Genomic DNA, 15,192 nt, shown 5'->3' on the forward strand with positions numbered 1-15,192 from the left:
GCGGGCGGCTGCGGCACTGGGGCGGCTGGGGCGGGCCCGCCGCGCTGTAATCGGATCCGGGGAGGGGGCGGGGAGGGGCCGGGCCGGGCGGGCCGGGGGTGGGGGGGGCGCGGAGCCGGGCTCCGGGCCGGCCGGGCTCCGCGCCTGTCAAACCCCTCATTGTTCGCAGCTGATGTCACTCGCAGTTGTGAGCGGCCGCCTCTCCCGGGGACAATGTGGGACTGAGCGGCCCAGCCGCCGCGCCGCCGCCGCCGCAGGACAGCCCCAGCGAGGTAGGGCGCGGGCCGGGCGGGGCACCGTCGGTCGCGAAGTTTGGGGGTTCGGCTGGGGGGCGGGGAGCCCGCGCCAGAGTCCACAGGCCAGGGTCCCGGGTTTGGGAGACCGGGAGACTGCGAGGAACACGTTCCCTGTCCCATACGGGCCCAGGCCTGCACAGGTGGGGGGCGCTGGTCGGCCAGAGGAGCCCCCAGTTACCAGGGAGGGGCTTTCTGGACCCGACACCCCAGATTTGAGGCCCTCATCCCACCTGCTGTTTCTGTCCTTTGGACCTGTTCTTCTCTAGACCTCCTGCCCTGGCTTCTGGTTCTGCTCCACCTCTGTCCCCATCAGCCACTCCCCTGCAGTTCCTGGCTCAGCACACACCCCTTCCCATTCTCTGCAGTCCCTGGGGGCGCCAGACACAGACCTCCAGGCCAGGAGTGTGTGGAGATGTCAGCTTGGTGGCTCAGAATGGTCCCTGGTGCCCTGTGGCTCTTGAGCCCCTCAGCTCTGACCTAGCTTCTTAGCTGGAGTCTTAGGAGGTGCGGGGGCTCTGGCTACTCACTTGAGCCTGGCCCTGGAGCCTGCCTGGCCAGGAGAGGGAGGTGCCCGCCTCCTCACTCCCCTATCCCAGGCCCGCCATCTTGGGACCTGTGGCACCCAGTGCCCCGCCCGGCTCCAGCGCCCTGGGGAGTGGTCTTTAAAGGGATGCACTTCGGGCCAGGTGCATTCCCTCCTCCCGGAATTGGGCTCTTAGTCCCCCACCAAGCCCAGGATGATCACCTTCACGCGGGTCCAACAGTGTGTGTGTCGCCACGGGCTTTTCTTCTCCCACAAAGAGTTTTTAGACCCCAGGGACTCCCCAGGACCTTAAACATCAACTCCAGGCTTCACTCTTCCCTGGGCTTACCCTCGCTGCTTCAGAGCCAGCACCTGGGACCCTATTGTTTTCCCATCTGACAGTCCCCTAGCCCCTTTGGGCCCTGGAACCCCCTCAAACTCCAAGGCGCCCCCATCCCTGCCCCCACCCCCTAGCCTTCATCAGCATGCAGGCTCAGGCCGCCCAAACACAAGGGGATTGTTCTTCTTGCATGCTCAGGGTGGGGGGCTGGGAGCAGGCGGCCCACACACCCTGGCAGGCCCAGGCCACAGGGAGGCTGCTTTGCCCCGCCCTGTGTCCCCAGACAGGCTCTGTCCACCCTCCCTACTCCCATCAGTGCCACCCCCCTACCCCAGCCTTCATCACCATTGCCTGGTGGCACTGACCTCTTGAGGAAGGAGCTCTGAGCCGCACAGGTGGACCCCGGGGTTCCGCCAGCTCTGCCAGCTGCCTCATTCTCATGTAGCTTTGCAGACAAGCCCCTTTTTCTCAGGGCCTCAGGTTCCTGTCTGGCAAGGCCCTTCCAGCTAAGACAGGTTGAGCCTGACTTTGTGAAACCTATCCCACACCGCAGCTCTTCCTTCAGCCTCCCTTTTCCGTGGGGAAACTCACTCAGGGCCCCCAGAAGTCTCAAAGCAAAGCGCAAATCCCCCACCCCAGTGATATGCCCGGGGACCACCTAGACTCAAAGACACAGCAGGAGCAAGGGCTGGGGTGCTGAGGAACGGGAACTGGGAGTCCTGCCCAGGTGGATCCTGACTCTCCCATGCGGCTGGTCCCCTGCGCCCTGAGTCTTCTCACCCTGCTCTCACAGTTTTCTCTGGGATCCTTAGCCTCATTGCTGGTCTTTAATGCCTCCGAGCCCTGAGTCTTTCTTCTCTCTACATACTGAGCCTGGTCCTGGCTCCTGGAACTCTGCATAGTGGAAAAGCAGACTCAGAATTGCCCAAATGGGGCTCTTAGTGAGAGGCATCTTTGAGGAGCAGAGAGGCCTGAGTGATTGGAAGGTTTGGGGAGGGCTTCATAGAGGAGGTGGCATTTGAGAAGGATTTGGACAGAGAGTGGGGAGGATGGGCAGTTGAAGCTAGGATCAGCCTGGGCAAAGGCCCAGAGGCCTGGAGGTGCTAGGCATGTTTTGTAGTCTGGTGTGTGTGGGGGATGGGGTAGGGATGAGACAAGAGAAGTTGGCAGAAGCCGGATCATGAAAGGCCTTGACGGCCTGTCTGTGGAGATCAGGCTTTATTCCTTGGAGACTGGGGAACCAAGGATGGCTGTTGGGCAGCAGAGTGACCCAGTCTTCAGCGTGGAGAGCAGGAGCTAGAGAGAGCTTTCTCAACTGGGGTGAGACAGTGAGGGGATGGGTACCAGTGGGTGGGGCTGTACCATGAAGTTGTGCCCGTTCTTCTGGAGTCCAATCTGGGCCAGGGCCTGCCTTGCTTCCCTTGGCCCTGAGGACTCTTGGGGGCGGGTTGGGGGAGGGGGGCGTTGCCTAACAGTGCTCTAAGGAAGACTGTAGCATTTCTGGCACCAGCCAGCTTGTCGGAGAATCCCTTCTCTGCCTAGTACTGAGTCTACAGGACAGTTCTAGGTCAAGAAACCAGAGGCTGGAGCTCAAGGACCCCAGGCTGCTCCCCTGCAGGCCCCTCCTCCCTGGACTCTCCCATAAAGTAGCTATGAATGGCCATCCTGGGAGACTGTAAGACTGCGAGGCTGGGCATGTGGATCCGAGGATGCTGGGGCAATTCTTGCGGAGGCCTAGCTAATTGGAAAGGCTAAGTGTGCCCAGAGAAAAGGATGGGCAGGGGAGTCAGGGTCCCTCAGTACTGATCCCCTCTAGGCCCAGTGTTGACCCCCCCACCCCCCACCACGCCCTGCCTCGCCTGATGCCCCGAGCCATTCCCTAGCATCACTGGGTGTGGCCAGCATGGCTGCTTTTGGAGTAGGAATAGAAGAAGGCTGTTAGGTTGGGGGCTGGAAGGGGATGTTGGGATGTGCGGTGGGGATGAACTTGGAGACTGGACCCTTCTCTCTCTTCCCAGCCCAGGTGGGTCTACAAACCCTAGTTGGGACAGACACTCTGGCTAACAGAGCCAAGGGAATCCCCCAAGGGGCGGGCCAGTCCACTTGAGTTGCTTGGCCCCAGGAGCCCTCCCTTCCCCTGGATTGTTCTTGCTCCAGAACAAAGCCAGGGTGGACACTTGATCCCTGCATGTAGGGGGGGGAAGCTGGCTAAGCCCCCGGCCCTTTGATTGGGCAGCTGTCATGAGAGAGAGACAGCTGGGGGGGGAGGGGCAGGAAGGGGCAGCCGCCATGGCTTACACAGCTGTCACCCCCCGCTCCGCCCCCTGCAGCCCGAGTGGCAGGAAGCCAGGGACAGAAGGAGTGGGCATTGGATCTGGGGTGGGGGTCTGGGGAGCAGGAGGGAACGCCCGAGGTCAGAGGCCTGGTCTGAGCTTGGTATGTTCTGCCAGGGAGCCCTGCTGACCAGAGGGGGCTGGGCACCCCCAGAGGTGAGCTGGAGGTCAGTGTGGCATGGTGCGTAGCTGCCATGTGGGTGGCCCAGCAGGGACCTAGGGCCCACCAGGCTGGAGCAGCGAACAATTCCCTAGAGCCCCTGTGAGGGCAGAAGGGGAGCCAGAATGCCTAGTAGGGCTGCTTGTTTACAGAGCTCCTGGGAGAAGCATTATAGACCTGATCAAGACTCCTTCTTCTCCCCAAAAGACAGGAAAGACCTTGAGGGTCCCTCAGAACAGGAAGGACAGAGAGACCAGCCATTCCCTTTGTCCCCCCAGCCCCCACAGACACACACGTAGCACAGGTGGGTAAACTGAGGTCCGTCAGGTGCAGGCCTGGTCAAGGTCGCTTGGACTTGGGGCAGTGGGGCTCAGTGTAGACCCAGTATCTTTTTCAGGGCAGGAGCCCTAGTTTTGGCCACATCTCAGCCCTTCTGCCCTGTTTTCCCAGGAGCCTTTGCCCACAAGAGGTGATGTGGAGATGTCAGGTTTCCCACTGGTTATCACCCCAAAGGGGTCCGTGAGCCCCAGAAAATTCTAGAGCTTAAGATGTGGCTCTGGACAAGTACAGTCTTTTCCAGACACAACCCATGTCTACTAACTAGGCAGGGATCTCAGGGATGACTAAAGCCTGCTCCCCACCTTTGAAGAGCTGCCTCTGCAACCTTCCCCCACCCCCAAAGAGGACAGCCAGACAGAGGAGGCAGGCAGGACCCTGCTAGTCCCAGCAGACCCCACCTTTCTTGTGACCTTGGGCAGGTTACAGACCCTCTCTGGGCACCAGGCTCCCCTTGTGTTTGGTGAAGTCTTCCATTCAGATAACCAGTGTGTCCTGAGTAACTTCTCCGGCTGGCTCTGGAACACAAGGAGAAGGTGGCAGTCTTGGCTTCTGCTCTAAGGGGCTCCCAGGCTGGCTAGGGTCACCGAAACGAAGCACGTCATCACGAGTGCTTTACTGGGGGAAGTGCTAGCAGCTGGGGGAACGTCAGCAAGGGCAGCCAGCGTGACGCTGGCCAGGATGCTCACAGAGCACCGGCCCTGCATCCACTGTTGCCCTCTGAACTCTGGAGAGCCTACGGAGAGAACTCAAGCAGAGGAAGGAACAGGTTCTGGGGAGGCAACAGTTACTGGCAGTTTGGGGAGTCAGGGTATCACCCCCTTAGTACGGATGAAGAAACAGAGGCCTCAGGCCATACAGTGGCTTCCTGAGTCAGCCAGGCTGGGATACCCACCCCTCCTCCTCCATGCTCAACCTCAGGCTAGCGGTGGGGGGTGGGGGTTGGGTTTCTGAAGGGGACACTGGACAGAATAGATCTATACTCTTGATGCTGGAGGCAGGATAGGGCAGGGGGCTGGGGAGGAAGGTGCCTAGAGGTCTCTGGGGGCACTCAAGCCCCCGCCCCTCCTAGCAGTAGGGATTTTAGGGTCAGGGCCTGCTCTTGGCTCAGACGGCACCAGGTGGTCCCCTCCCTGTCTTCCTGCTTGGGCTTTGGTCCCCCATGAACTCCCCATCAAGGCTGAGCCTCTACGGGAGATAGCCGCTGAAGGAGAGGGATTTCCAAGCAGGATTAAGGTCCAGGATTAAGTTGGGGCATGAAAAGGGGTCGGGTGGGGAGGGCTGGCGGCCAGGCTAATCCCAGCAGCTAATCTCTGGCTCCTCCTTCCTCCATCAGTTAACAGCCTTGACGTTCCCCTACCGGCCCCCAGTCCCGTTCTTACCCATCACCCAGTCCCACAGGGGAAGCAGTCCCTCCATCTTATGGGTGAGAACACTGAGACTTAGAGTCCAAGTACTTTGTTTCTGGTACAGTAGAAAGTGCTCCAGGCTGGGAACACCGCCAGCTCGGACACTTCTAACCTCCCTGGGACTTAGGAGAGGGCTCAGAAAGCCACCGTGCACACTGCCGGTCCCAACACCCCACGCCCACCCCCAGTGCTGAGTGAACCCTGCTCACAGCTGTCGCAGGAGCCTCTGCTCTCGTGACTCCTAGTGGACAGGCACAGCCCACCCTCCCGGAGTCTTGCTACCTCCACTTCCACCCACCTTTCAAGACCGCCCGTGGCTGCTCTGGCTCCCTCTCCAGCTGCTCCAACCAGGCTCTAGCCAGCGGGGGCTCTGCTTCCTGGACGAAAGTGCCTCTTGTTTGAAGTAACCTCTCAGTTTGAACCCAACCTTCAAGGCCCAGTCCACAGGGGTCCCCTCTCCCAGGAGGTCAGGGAGGAGGCTCCCTCTCTCTGGATTCCCACAGGCCTCCGAGTTCATTCTTTCTTTCAATGTACCAGGGAAAGGGAAGAATACTTGTGGAGACACAGGCACCCAACTTATTTTAATTCTCGTGAACTCTGGGGATTGGACTTGGTATTCCCTTTGTACAGATGGGGAAGCTGAGGCTCAGAAGGGTTATAGATGCTGGCCAGGCTTACACAGCTGGTGAGTCGCACACAGCAGACTGGTCAGTGTGACACTTGAAACTTGTGCTCCACGCTGTCTCCCTGCTCTGGAAGTTTGTCTAGTTTGGCTTTGGGATTCCCACGTAAGGGCAGGGGACCTGAAAGAGAGTGGAGCTCCTCTCTAACCCCTCTCCCACTGTCCCTGCAGAGCCAGCCAGGCCACAGTGTGGACGCATTCCCAGGCGGCCTCAGCCCCAGCCCCGCCTGACAGGATGAGTGGCTCAGATGCGGGGCTGGAGGAGGAGCCAGAGCTCAGCATCACCCTCACACTGCGGATGCTGATGCACGGGAAGGTGAGGCGGGGCGGGGGCGGGGTGGGGGGGGCGGTGAGGTGGCTTCCCTGTGGCTCAGGAGGGGGCAAAGGGAAAGGTGAGGCAAGACCTGGCCGGCTTGTGGCAGGGAGTCTGATCTTGGGTATCCTGTCTCCTGTGGAGTCCAACCTACCCCCACCCTCAGTGGGGCAAAGGGCGGTGCCTGGGGTATGGGTATGCTGCTGACTTCACTCTTGTCTGGTTTGCAGGAGGTGGGCAGCATAATTGGGAAGGTAGGTGCCTCGTTCTATTCTGTGTGTCCCCTCCAACCTGAGACCTCAGGCTTGGAAAGGAAGCAACAACCGCTTGGCCTAAGAGCCATTTTCTGTTCTGTCTCCTGCAGAAAGGAGAGACTGTAAAGCGAATCCGGGAACAGGTGAGGATGGAGTTTGGGAGAGGAGCCCAGGGTACCTGGTTTGGAGGGGAGGGGAGATACCTGCCCCACCCTGTCCCTGAATCCACCATCCAGGATCACCAGTCAGTGCCCCTAGAAGGTGGCCACTTCCAGCCTTGGCTGGGGCCTGGTGAGTGGGGGGCAGGCAGGTTCCTGGCCAGGAAGCAGAGAAGGAGCCCCGCTGCTTGTCCTATACCCGCAGAGCAGTGCCCGGATCACCATCTCTGAGGGCTCCTGCCCTGAGCGCATCACCACCATCACTGGGTCTACAGCAGCCGTCTTCCACGCGGTCTCCATGATCGCCTTCAAGCTGGATGAGGTCTGTGGCCGGCTGGAGGGAGGCCAAGGGTGGTCCCCTAGGAGGAACAGGACTCTGATCCACAGAGTGGCTACGGGCGGGATGGAAGGCCAAGCGGGATGTGGGTGGGCTTCCCTCCTTCGCCCCCTGGCAGGAAGGTGCCCCAGGGGCGGGGGAGCAGCACAGGCACGCACAGCCAACCGCGTCTTCCTGGCCAGGACCTCTGCGCTGCTCCTGCAAACGGAGGGAATGTCTCCAGGCCTCCAGTGACCCTGCGCCTTGTCATCCCTGCAAGCCAGTGTGGCTCGCTGATTGGGAAGGCGGGCACCAAGATCAAGGAGATCAGAGAGGTGAGGGGAGGGGGTCTCGAGGGGAGAGCTGGGCTTACGGCTTCCTGTCCCCTGGGGAGCTATGAGCCCGGGCCCTCTGCTCTGGGCTATGGGAGTAGCCGGAAGTGGCCCCCATTCTTTGCCCACAGACTACAGGTGCCCAGGTGCAGGTGGCAGGGGACCTGCTCCCCAACTCCACAGAGCGTGCTGTCACCGTGTCCGGGGTGCCTGATGCCATCATCCTGTGTGTGCGCCAGATCTGTGCTGTCATCCTGGAGGTGGGCCCGGGGGCAGGGAGAGAGGGCAGAGGCTGGACCCTGGGGCTGCCTTGTCAGGCCACCCAAGCCTATGCCTGTGACACCAGGTGGGGGTAGGGCGGGGCTGCAGGGATGGATGTGAGACGCTCAAGGACATCGAGCTGTGTTGATCTGGGGCTTATGGGGAGGGCCTTGGGAACACAGGGCCCTTGGGGAGGGCAGGGGGGCCTGAGAAGGTCCTGACCGAGCCTCCCCATGTGTCCCTTCCAGTCCCCACCCAAAGGAGCCACTATCCCATACCATCCAAGCCTCTCCTTAGGTACTGTGCTTCTCTCCACCAACCAGGTGAGGGGGAACAGCAGGAAGGGTAGGACGTGTTACTGGAGAAGCAGGGGAGGCGGAGGAAGGAATGGGGGGTCCAGGGAGAGGTGGGGAGGGGTGACTCTACCTACACTGCCCTATCACAGTGACCCTCTTTGACGCACTCTGTCCTCACAGGGGTTCTCTGTCCAGGGTCAGTATGGCACTGTGACTCCAGCTGAGGTGAGTGCCCAAAGCCCATGGCACCCCTTCCGGAACAGAGCCTCCTCTGACTCCTGACCCCTCTTCTTGGCACAGGTCACCAAGCTCCAGCAACTCTCGGGCCATGCAGTCCCCTTCGCCTCACCCAGCATGGTGCCAGGTGAGCAGTCCCTGCGGAAGGAAGCAGGGGCAGATCCCAGGGGGCCAGGCAGCCCCCTCTGGAAAGGACGAGGGGAGGCAGGAAGGACCCAGACTCACGCCCAGTCCCTCTTCTTCCCGCCTGTAGGACTGGATCCTAGCACACAGACCAGCTCACAGGAGTTCTTGGTTCCCAACGACGTGAGCATGGGATGGGGTGGTTTGAGGGGGAGAGTAGGGGAGCCCGGGGGTGGGGGGTCTGGGCCTCACCTAGGGTTGAATTCCACCCCCTCCCCAGCTGATTGGCTGCGTGATCGGGCGCCAGGGCAGCAAGATCAGTGAGATCCGGCAGATGTCAGGGGCACATATCAAGATCGGGAACCAAGCCGAGGGCGCTGGTGAGCGGCACGTGACCATCACTGGTTCACCTGTCTCCATCGCCCTGGCCCAGTACCTCATCACTGCCTGGTGAGTGTGGGGTGGGGGTGTCACAGGTCATGGGGCGTCTGTGCCTGAGAAAGGCACCGGTCGGGTGGAGAGAGCGGACCTCCCTTCTCCCGGGCCTGTCCTCTGCCTCCCTAAGCCTGCCGCACTCATCCACGTTGCCCCATCTTCCCCCTGCGTCTGTCCCTCGTGCCCACTGTCCATCCCTGTCTCTCCTCCCTGGCACTCCGGTCTCCCCATGTCTCCCCTTACCCGATGCTGTGTCTGCTTGTCCTTATCTGCTGTGTCCCATCCCCACCCTTCCGACCTGTCCCATCTTTTCCCCAAACACGCCCATCCATGTCATTGCTCTCAATTCCTGTTTTTCATCTAATCTCATCCCTTATATCTGCCCTCATTGCCCCCTGTCTCGCCGCCCCCACCTTCCCTTCATCTCCCCCCTCTGTCCCTCTTTCCAGTCTAGAAACGGCCAAGTCTACCTCTGGGGGGACACCCGGCTCGGCCCCCACAGACCTGCCTGCCCCTTTCTCGCCACCCCTGACGGCCCTGCCCACCGCTCCCCCAGGCCTGCTGGGCACGCCCTATGCCATCTCCCTCTCCAACTTCATCGGCCTCAAGCCCGTACCCTTCTTGGCTCTACCACCTGCCTCCCCAGGGCCACCGCCGGGCTTGGCGGCCTACACTGCCAAGATGGCAGCGGCCAATGGGAGCAAGAAAGCTGAGCGGCAGAAATTCTCCCCCTACTGAGGCTGGCTGAGGCACAGGTGCGGGGGCAGGCAGGACCGCCGGCAGGGGGCTGCCTCTGCTACCTGCCCAAGGACTCCACCCCGGGAGGGGGTCCCAAACGCCGCTAATGCCCAGACGCATGGATGCAACCCCCCCCCACCCTGCCCCAGTCTGTGGGAGTTCCTGCTCTTGGAGTGGGGGTGGTTTCCGGCCCAGGGTTTTGGGAGCTGTGGCAGCCCCAGGATATAGGGGGCTTGACCCCCTCTAGCTCTGTGCTTGGATGCAGGGAGCATCCTAAGTGCCCCCACTTTGGGGGGTGTCACTCATGCACTCCCCATCCCTCAGGGCTTCCCTTCTACTGTCCCCCGCGTGGGGATCAGGGAGGAGGCCTGGGGGTGGCTGGGGGCCTTGCTTCTCTCCCCACCTCCCTGCAGATTCCTGCTGCTTCCACTGATACCCTTTTGACTGGAATGGACTGGCTGGGCTTGGCAGAGGGCAGCCTGAAGAGGGGGCACTGCCAGGCAGCTGGGGGAGTGGCATGGGGGCAGGGGCCGAGTTCTCAGCAGCAGATACTCTGTACAGTTTTTTCAATTCCTGTTTTTGAATAAATATTCTCAGAGACCAGGAAGCTGTGAAACATTGTGGGTGTTGGCAAAACCTACAGAATATGGGTGCAGCCGAGGTCCCAGAGGACCCCCATCTATGACTCCATCAGCCCCAGCTGGGCCTCAGCCCCTTCCACATGCCAATTCTGGGGCTTTAGGGCTCTTTGGGGGTCATGTTGTCCAGCCTCCTGTCTCTGGCACCACAATGATCCAGTTTTTTTCTGGGCATTTTTAGAAGCTGATGGAGGAGTCTCAGTAGTTCTGTCCAGCTTCTTCTTGATGCATATGTCGCAGAGGTCTTTCCGAATGTCCCTCCACTTGTTCTTCCTGCTGTGGCTGTAACCCAGACCCTGCCCTGCTTGGCCCACTCCCTTTGGCTGTGAGCCCTTAGGGCCCTCTTCTGTGATCCTGCCCACCTCCGCTTCTTCCTTGGCCTGGGGACCATCTGTGAGTGTCCAGATCACTCAAGCTGGAGGAGCTCTTAGACATAGTCCCGGGTACAGATGGGAAAACTGAGGCCTAGGGAAGGGTAGGTGTGTGTACAAGGCCATGCAGAGTTGGCCCCGAACTCAGGATTGCTCCCAGAAGAATCTGGGCCTCACCAGGCTACAGGCCCCCTTTCTCCCATTCCAGGGTCAGAACTCCAGGCAGGGCACCTGCCACAAGCTGTGCTGGAGGCTGGACGGGCCCTTTCCGATACCACCCTGCTTTCTCCAGTCCCGGCTCACCTGGGAGACATCTCTCACGTGGCCTCTGACATGCTCAGGCTTTCCCTTTCTGTCAAATCCCGGCCTTGATCAGGTGCCTCAGAAGGGCCAAGGGCAGGGCCCTCTGGAGGTCTCTGGAGGTGCTGCAGGAGGGCCCGCGGGTGCCAGGCCCGCGAAGTGCAGGCTCGGGGGGACCACGGCAGCGCTCGGCGGGCAAGGCGGCCCAGCGTCCGGCGTACAGGGCGCTGCAGTAGGCCGTACAGGAAGGGGTGAGCCGCGAAGGCCGAGTAGGCTATCCAGGTGACGGCCGCCTCGGCCGCTGCGGCCTGTGCAGCAGGCGCCAAGCACGCACAGCCGTAAGGCAGCCAGCAGGCTGCGAACTGGCCCACGGCCAGCGCCGGAGCCAGGGCTGCTTTGCCCCAGGGCGGGCGAGGCCGGAGGGGCGGCAAGATGGAGAGGCGACTATCCAGAGAGTCGGAGCGCGGCCGGGACCCGCGTGCGGGTCGTGGGGGCCGCAGGGCGGCCCGGCGCGCCACGAGGAAGATGCTGCCGTAGGCGCCGAGCAGCAGGAGGGCGGGTAGCGCGAAGGCCAGCAGCGCCCAGAGCGGCCGGAAGGGCCCGAGGCCTCCCGCCAGGACCGAGCAGCGAGCCGGGGCCGGGGGCGGTGCGGGCGGCGGCCCGAGCAAGGACAGCGCGCCCAGCAGCCCGGCGGCCGCCCACACGGCGGTGAGCACTAGGGTGGGCGGAGGTCGCGCGCCGGGCCGCAGCGGATGAACTATAAGGCGGTAGCGCGCCAGGCCGAGCGCCGCCACGCCGAGCGTGCAGGCCGGCAGCAGCGCCGCCGAGAGGAAGCGCGCCGCGCGACAGGGTGCGGGGCCCAGGCGCACGCGGCCCAGCCCCGGCGGCGGAGCGGCCAGCAGGCCCAGCGGCATGATGGAGGCGGCCGCCAGCAGGTCCACGACGCACAGGTGCACGAGGTAGAGAGCGTCGCGCAGTCCCGGCGTCCGCAACACCACCACCAGCAGCGCGCCGTTGCCTAGCAGTGCCGCCGCCTCCACGAGAGCCGCCAGGATCAACCCCATCGAGGCTGCGACTTCTGGGGCGCTCAGCCCTGTGGCGTTGGCCATCCGAGCGCTTAGGCTTCGCCCTGTGCTGGGAGGCAGAGAGAGAGAGGGAGATGGAGCTTTCCCCTCCCCGCCCCCCATTACCCTCATTCCCATCACCCACCATCCATCCCTTGCTCCTCTGGCCTCTCACCTCACAGGCTGCCCAGGCACTGGCTCAGATGCCCGGGCTGACATCCTTCTGGGGGCTTGGCTGGCCCCATGGAAGGGTGCATGCCGGGGACTGTGGCTCTCTCTTCCACACCAGCGACTCAGCCCCTGCTGGAGATGGTACCGGCTGTCACTCTGATGCTGCCCTTTGGAGACACACAGAGCTGGCAAGGGAGGGGCAGGGCCTGGCACCGGCCCCCTGGGTCCTAGCAGCTGCCAGCTGGAGGCTGGAGGCTGTGCTGTGGAAATGCTGGGAGGGCCTGGGGAGGGGGACCCGGAGCAATCATAGACTGGAGTGCAGACTGAGGACGTTAGAGTGTAGGCTTTGGAGTCAGCCAGGTCCTATTCTGTCTTTTCCAGGCAGAAAATCTGCTCTCTTATGCCATCCCCCTCAGTGAGGGTAACTGGATCATTCAGCCTTGGTACTGAGGGGAAACTGAGGTACCAGGGACACAGGAGCTGGGAGACGCCTAAGTACCCTCTAGTCCTCAGGAGGGCTAGTTCTCTAGGTAAAGTGAGGGGGAAGCACAGGACTTTGGCACATAGTAGGTTGCTCTGCTGGTATTAGCTTGGCACAGAATAGGTGCTTCAAGACACTGTGGAATTAATGAGAGGAAGCCTTAGGGGCAACTAAAAGCTTTTTTTGGTTGTTTTTGCTGTTAGCAAATGAGTCCGCTTCTGCTAAGAACACCCTGAATTTTCTTTAGGAAGCTACCTTCCCCAACTCTCAGGACACGTGGTTTGGGTAAGATCCTAACCTTTCATGTCATACTGCAGGCACAAAAACCCAGCCCTAGCCATGGTATGGCACCCCCCGAACAAGGTATTGGCTCAGGGAAAGACGTGTGACTCCAATGGGGTCATGTCGCCCAGTCCCATGGCAAAACCCCATCTATACCCTGATAGCTTGCCTTTGTGTCTGAAGCTCCTTCCTTTCCTCTGAATCCCGGTCTGGATACCCAGGTGCCTCTTCAACATCACTCCCGTACAGAAACTACTGGGCATCTCAAAAGTTCTACACCCTAACATAGGGCCTGACTCATGGCCCCCAACCGCAACTTTCTCCACAGACTCTTAGTAAATGCCATCTCAGAAGTTTCCATCGACACCTCCTTTTCCCACTTACTCCACATCCAAAAGATCAACCTGTCTAAATTCAGCCACGTCTCACCACCATTATGTTCCCAGGCACTGCCACCCCTCACCTGGACTATTGCAGCTTCTTCCTCACGGATCTGATCTTCGTTCCTGCACCTCATGGTGGTCATTTGTCTGTTTGCCCTTAGATCCACTCCCATATTCCCCAGCACTGCTCTGCCTTCCAAGAAACTGATTTACTGGGCTCCTCTGTCAGTTGGTTTTGGGGTATATTCAGCCAATGGAAGTTACCAGCAGAACTGGAGGGTGGCAGGAGGGAAGAAGCCAGGGTATTTTTCCTTTCATGCTCAGCCTGGATCTACCTCTAGATCCGCCTCTGTGGAAGACTTCATCTCCCTCCATAGCCCTGGCTCCCTTCAGGCAGCCCCCTCTGGGATTCTGGCACCTGCTGGGGGAGCCCAGTCTTGGGCATTGGAATTCCATTATCCTTCCAACCTAAGAATGGTAGCAACTTCCTGCGGTTGCTAATCCCAGGACTGACTCACCAGCCCCTCTGGTAGTTCAGCTCCTTCTTTGTATCAAATTCCTCTTGTCTGGAATACATAGAGTGATTTGTGTTTTGTTGATTGGATCTTGACTGACAACATAGATCCACTCTCTATGCAGCTGGCCAAAGTGGATCTCTCTAAAGACAAATCAGGTCAGGTCATGATTCTGCACTCATCTCTCCAAGAGCTTCCTGTCATCAAAATAGAATCTCAGCCCCTCTGTGCTGAGATTGCCTTCTCACCTTTCTGACCTCACCCTCCTCCTCCTTGCCTCCCATACTTCCAGCCATGCAGTCTTTGTGCTGGGCCCACATGTCAAACTCCTTTTCCCTTGAGGAAGTTTGCATGTGCTGTTTCTTCCGTCAGAACACCCTTCCCCCAGATCTCTTCATGGCTCGCTCTCTCACCTAATTCAGGTCTCTGCCTTCAGTGACCATCTTTCCTAAAATTGTTCCACTTTCTCATCACTACTTTAACCCTGTTTTATTTTTCTTACTGGCCCTTTTCCTACTTGAAATTGTATTTCCTATCTACGCACGTACTGCTTACAGCCTGTTTTACTTGAATGCAAGCGCCTTGGTAGCAGGGACCCTGTCTGTGCTCTTTGGAGCACAGTGCTTGCTTGTGCCTGTGCCTCGCAGGCATACCGTCCTCACCGGCACGGATCTGGGTGGCAGACAACAGGGCGTGGATCTCTGGGTTTAACTCACCTGCTGCTGGAATTTGAAGAGCCCTGGTCCGGTTCTCTGTTATTTGGATGAGACTGGTGCTCAGAGAGGGAAGGAGTGTGTTCTAGATTTCCCAGCTGAGTTGTACCTGGAATCTGGGTCACCTGCTTCCTACGCTCTGTCCACACAGTCACTACTTCCCATACCTGACCACAACTTTGAAGTGGGTATTTGCCTCTAGGAGGTGAATCTGAGATCCTGGTTCAGAGGAAGGAGAGGGCATTGGCTTTCCCACTGCCCAGTTAGGCCTGTAGGGCCTAGGGAGGACTCAGCAGGACTAGATGGGAAAGCAGATGAGAACAGGTGCCTGGGGAAGGCAATAGGCAGGGATGGGGACTATGGTGGGTTGGGGAGTGCATTCTCCCTCTAAAATCGTTCAACTAAATTAACAGTGAAAACATTTTGTAGTTTATCATCTTTTTTTTTTTCAAAAAGAAATGCAGGGAGGATAAACCAGAAACTCCAATAGGTTGGTAGGCATGGAGCATGGAGTGAGAGAGCTAGGAGAACACTCTTCCGAGCACAGATTTGGACAGACTGGACTTTGGAGGACCATATTAATGGTCTATGTGTTGAAAAAAAAAAAATAACCAAGATGAGAAAGCCCCCTAAAAGTGAATATATATAGAAACAAATGAACCTACCTGCATTCCAAATAAATAACCACCACAATGAAGGGAAATAAATAACTAATCCAAGTAATATTTGAAC

The 15,192-nt window shown here is 59.6% G+C and overlaps 2 protein-coding genes across 7 annotated transcripts; one reads left to right on the forward strand and one right to left on the reverse strand.

Moving 5' to 3' along the window:
- The first annotated feature begins 92 nt into the window (after positions 1 to 92).
- Positions 93 to 10,145, forward strand: PCBP4 (poly(rC) binding protein 4). Of its 4 annotated transcripts, none has more exons than XM_070776593.1 (13): positions 93 to 272; positions 6,251 to 6,395; positions 6,623 to 6,646; positions 6,757 to 6,789; positions 7,010 to 7,126; positions 7,324 to 7,455; positions 7,584 to 7,712; positions 7,962 to 8,036; positions 8,190 to 8,234; positions 8,310 to 8,373; positions 8,500 to 8,552; positions 8,650 to 8,819; positions 9,361 to 10,145. In XM_070776593.1, the coding sequence occupies exons 2-13, from the start codon at positions 6,315 to 6,317 to the stop codon at positions 9,515 to 9,517; spliced, it is 1,080 nt and encodes a 359-aa protein (XP_070632694.1). In that variant the 5' UTR covers positions 93 to 272; positions 6,251 to 6,314; the 3' UTR covers positions 9,518 to 10,145. The 4 variants fall into 4 exon arrangements, with proteins under 4 accessions (XP_070632694.1, XP_019839908.1, XP_019839906.1 ...); XM_019984349.2 differs by having other exon boundaries at positions 9,451 to 10,145; XM_019984347.2 differs by having other exon boundaries at positions 95 to 272; positions 9,254 to 10,145.
- Positions 7,057 to 12,740, reverse strand: GPR62 (G protein-coupled receptor 62). Of its 3 annotated transcripts, XM_070776595.1 has the most exons (3): positions 12,091 to 12,740; positions 10,855 to 11,985; positions 7,057 to 7,163 (listed from the first exon to the last, which is right to left on the reverse strand). In XM_070776595.1, exons 1-2 carry the CDS (start codon positions 12,132 to 12,134, stop codon positions 10,869 to 10,871), a joined length of 1,161 nt encoding a protein of 386 aa, XP_070632696.1. In that variant the 5' UTR covers positions 12,135 to 12,740; the 3' UTR covers positions 7,057 to 7,163; positions 10,855 to 10,868. The 3 variants fall into 3 exon arrangements, with proteins under 3 accessions (XP_070632696.1, XP_070632697.1, XP_070632695.1); XM_070776596.1 differs by lacking the exon at positions 7,057 to 7,163 and having other exon boundaries at positions 10,149 to 11,980; positions 12,091 to 12,739; XM_070776594.1 differs by lacking the exon at positions 7,057 to 7,163 and having other exon boundaries at positions 10,149 to 11,985; positions 12,091 to 12,739.
- Positions 12,741 to 15,192: the final 2,452 nt, after the last annotated feature.

This window comes from Bos indicus, chromosome 22 (genome assembly GCF_029378745.1).
Source record: "Bos indicus isolate NIAB-ARS_2022 breed Sahiwal x Tharparkar chromosome 22, NIAB-ARS_B.indTharparkar_mat_pri_1.0, whole genome shotgun sequence".
NCBI lineage: Eukaryota > Metazoa > Chordata > Mammalia > Artiodactyla > Bovidae > Bos > Bos indicus.

Excerpts from the sequence above, each read along its gene's own strand:
- GPR62 (XM_070776595.1), bottom strand. The coding sequence starts at position 12,134 with ATGTCAGCCCGGGCATCTGAGCCAGTGCCTGGGCAGCCTGTGAG. Across the intron at positions 11,986-12,090 it reads GTGCCTGGGCAGCCTGTGAG|CACAGGGCGAAGCCTAAGCG; the intron begins GTGAGAGGCCAG and ends TCTGCCTCCCAG.
- PCBP4 (XM_019984347.2), top strand. The coding sequence starts at position 6,315 with ATGAGTGGCTCAGATGCGGGGCTGGAGGAGGAGCCAGAGCTCAGCATC. Across the intron at positions 6,396-6,622 it reads GGATGCTGATGCACGGGAAG|GAGGTGGGCAGCATAATTGG; the intron begins GTGAGGCGGGGC and ends TCTGGTTTGCAG. Across the intron at positions 6,790-7,009 it reads TAAAGCGAATCCGGGAACAG|AGCAGTGCCCGGATCACCAT; the intron begins GTGAGGATGGAG and ends CTATACCCGCAG.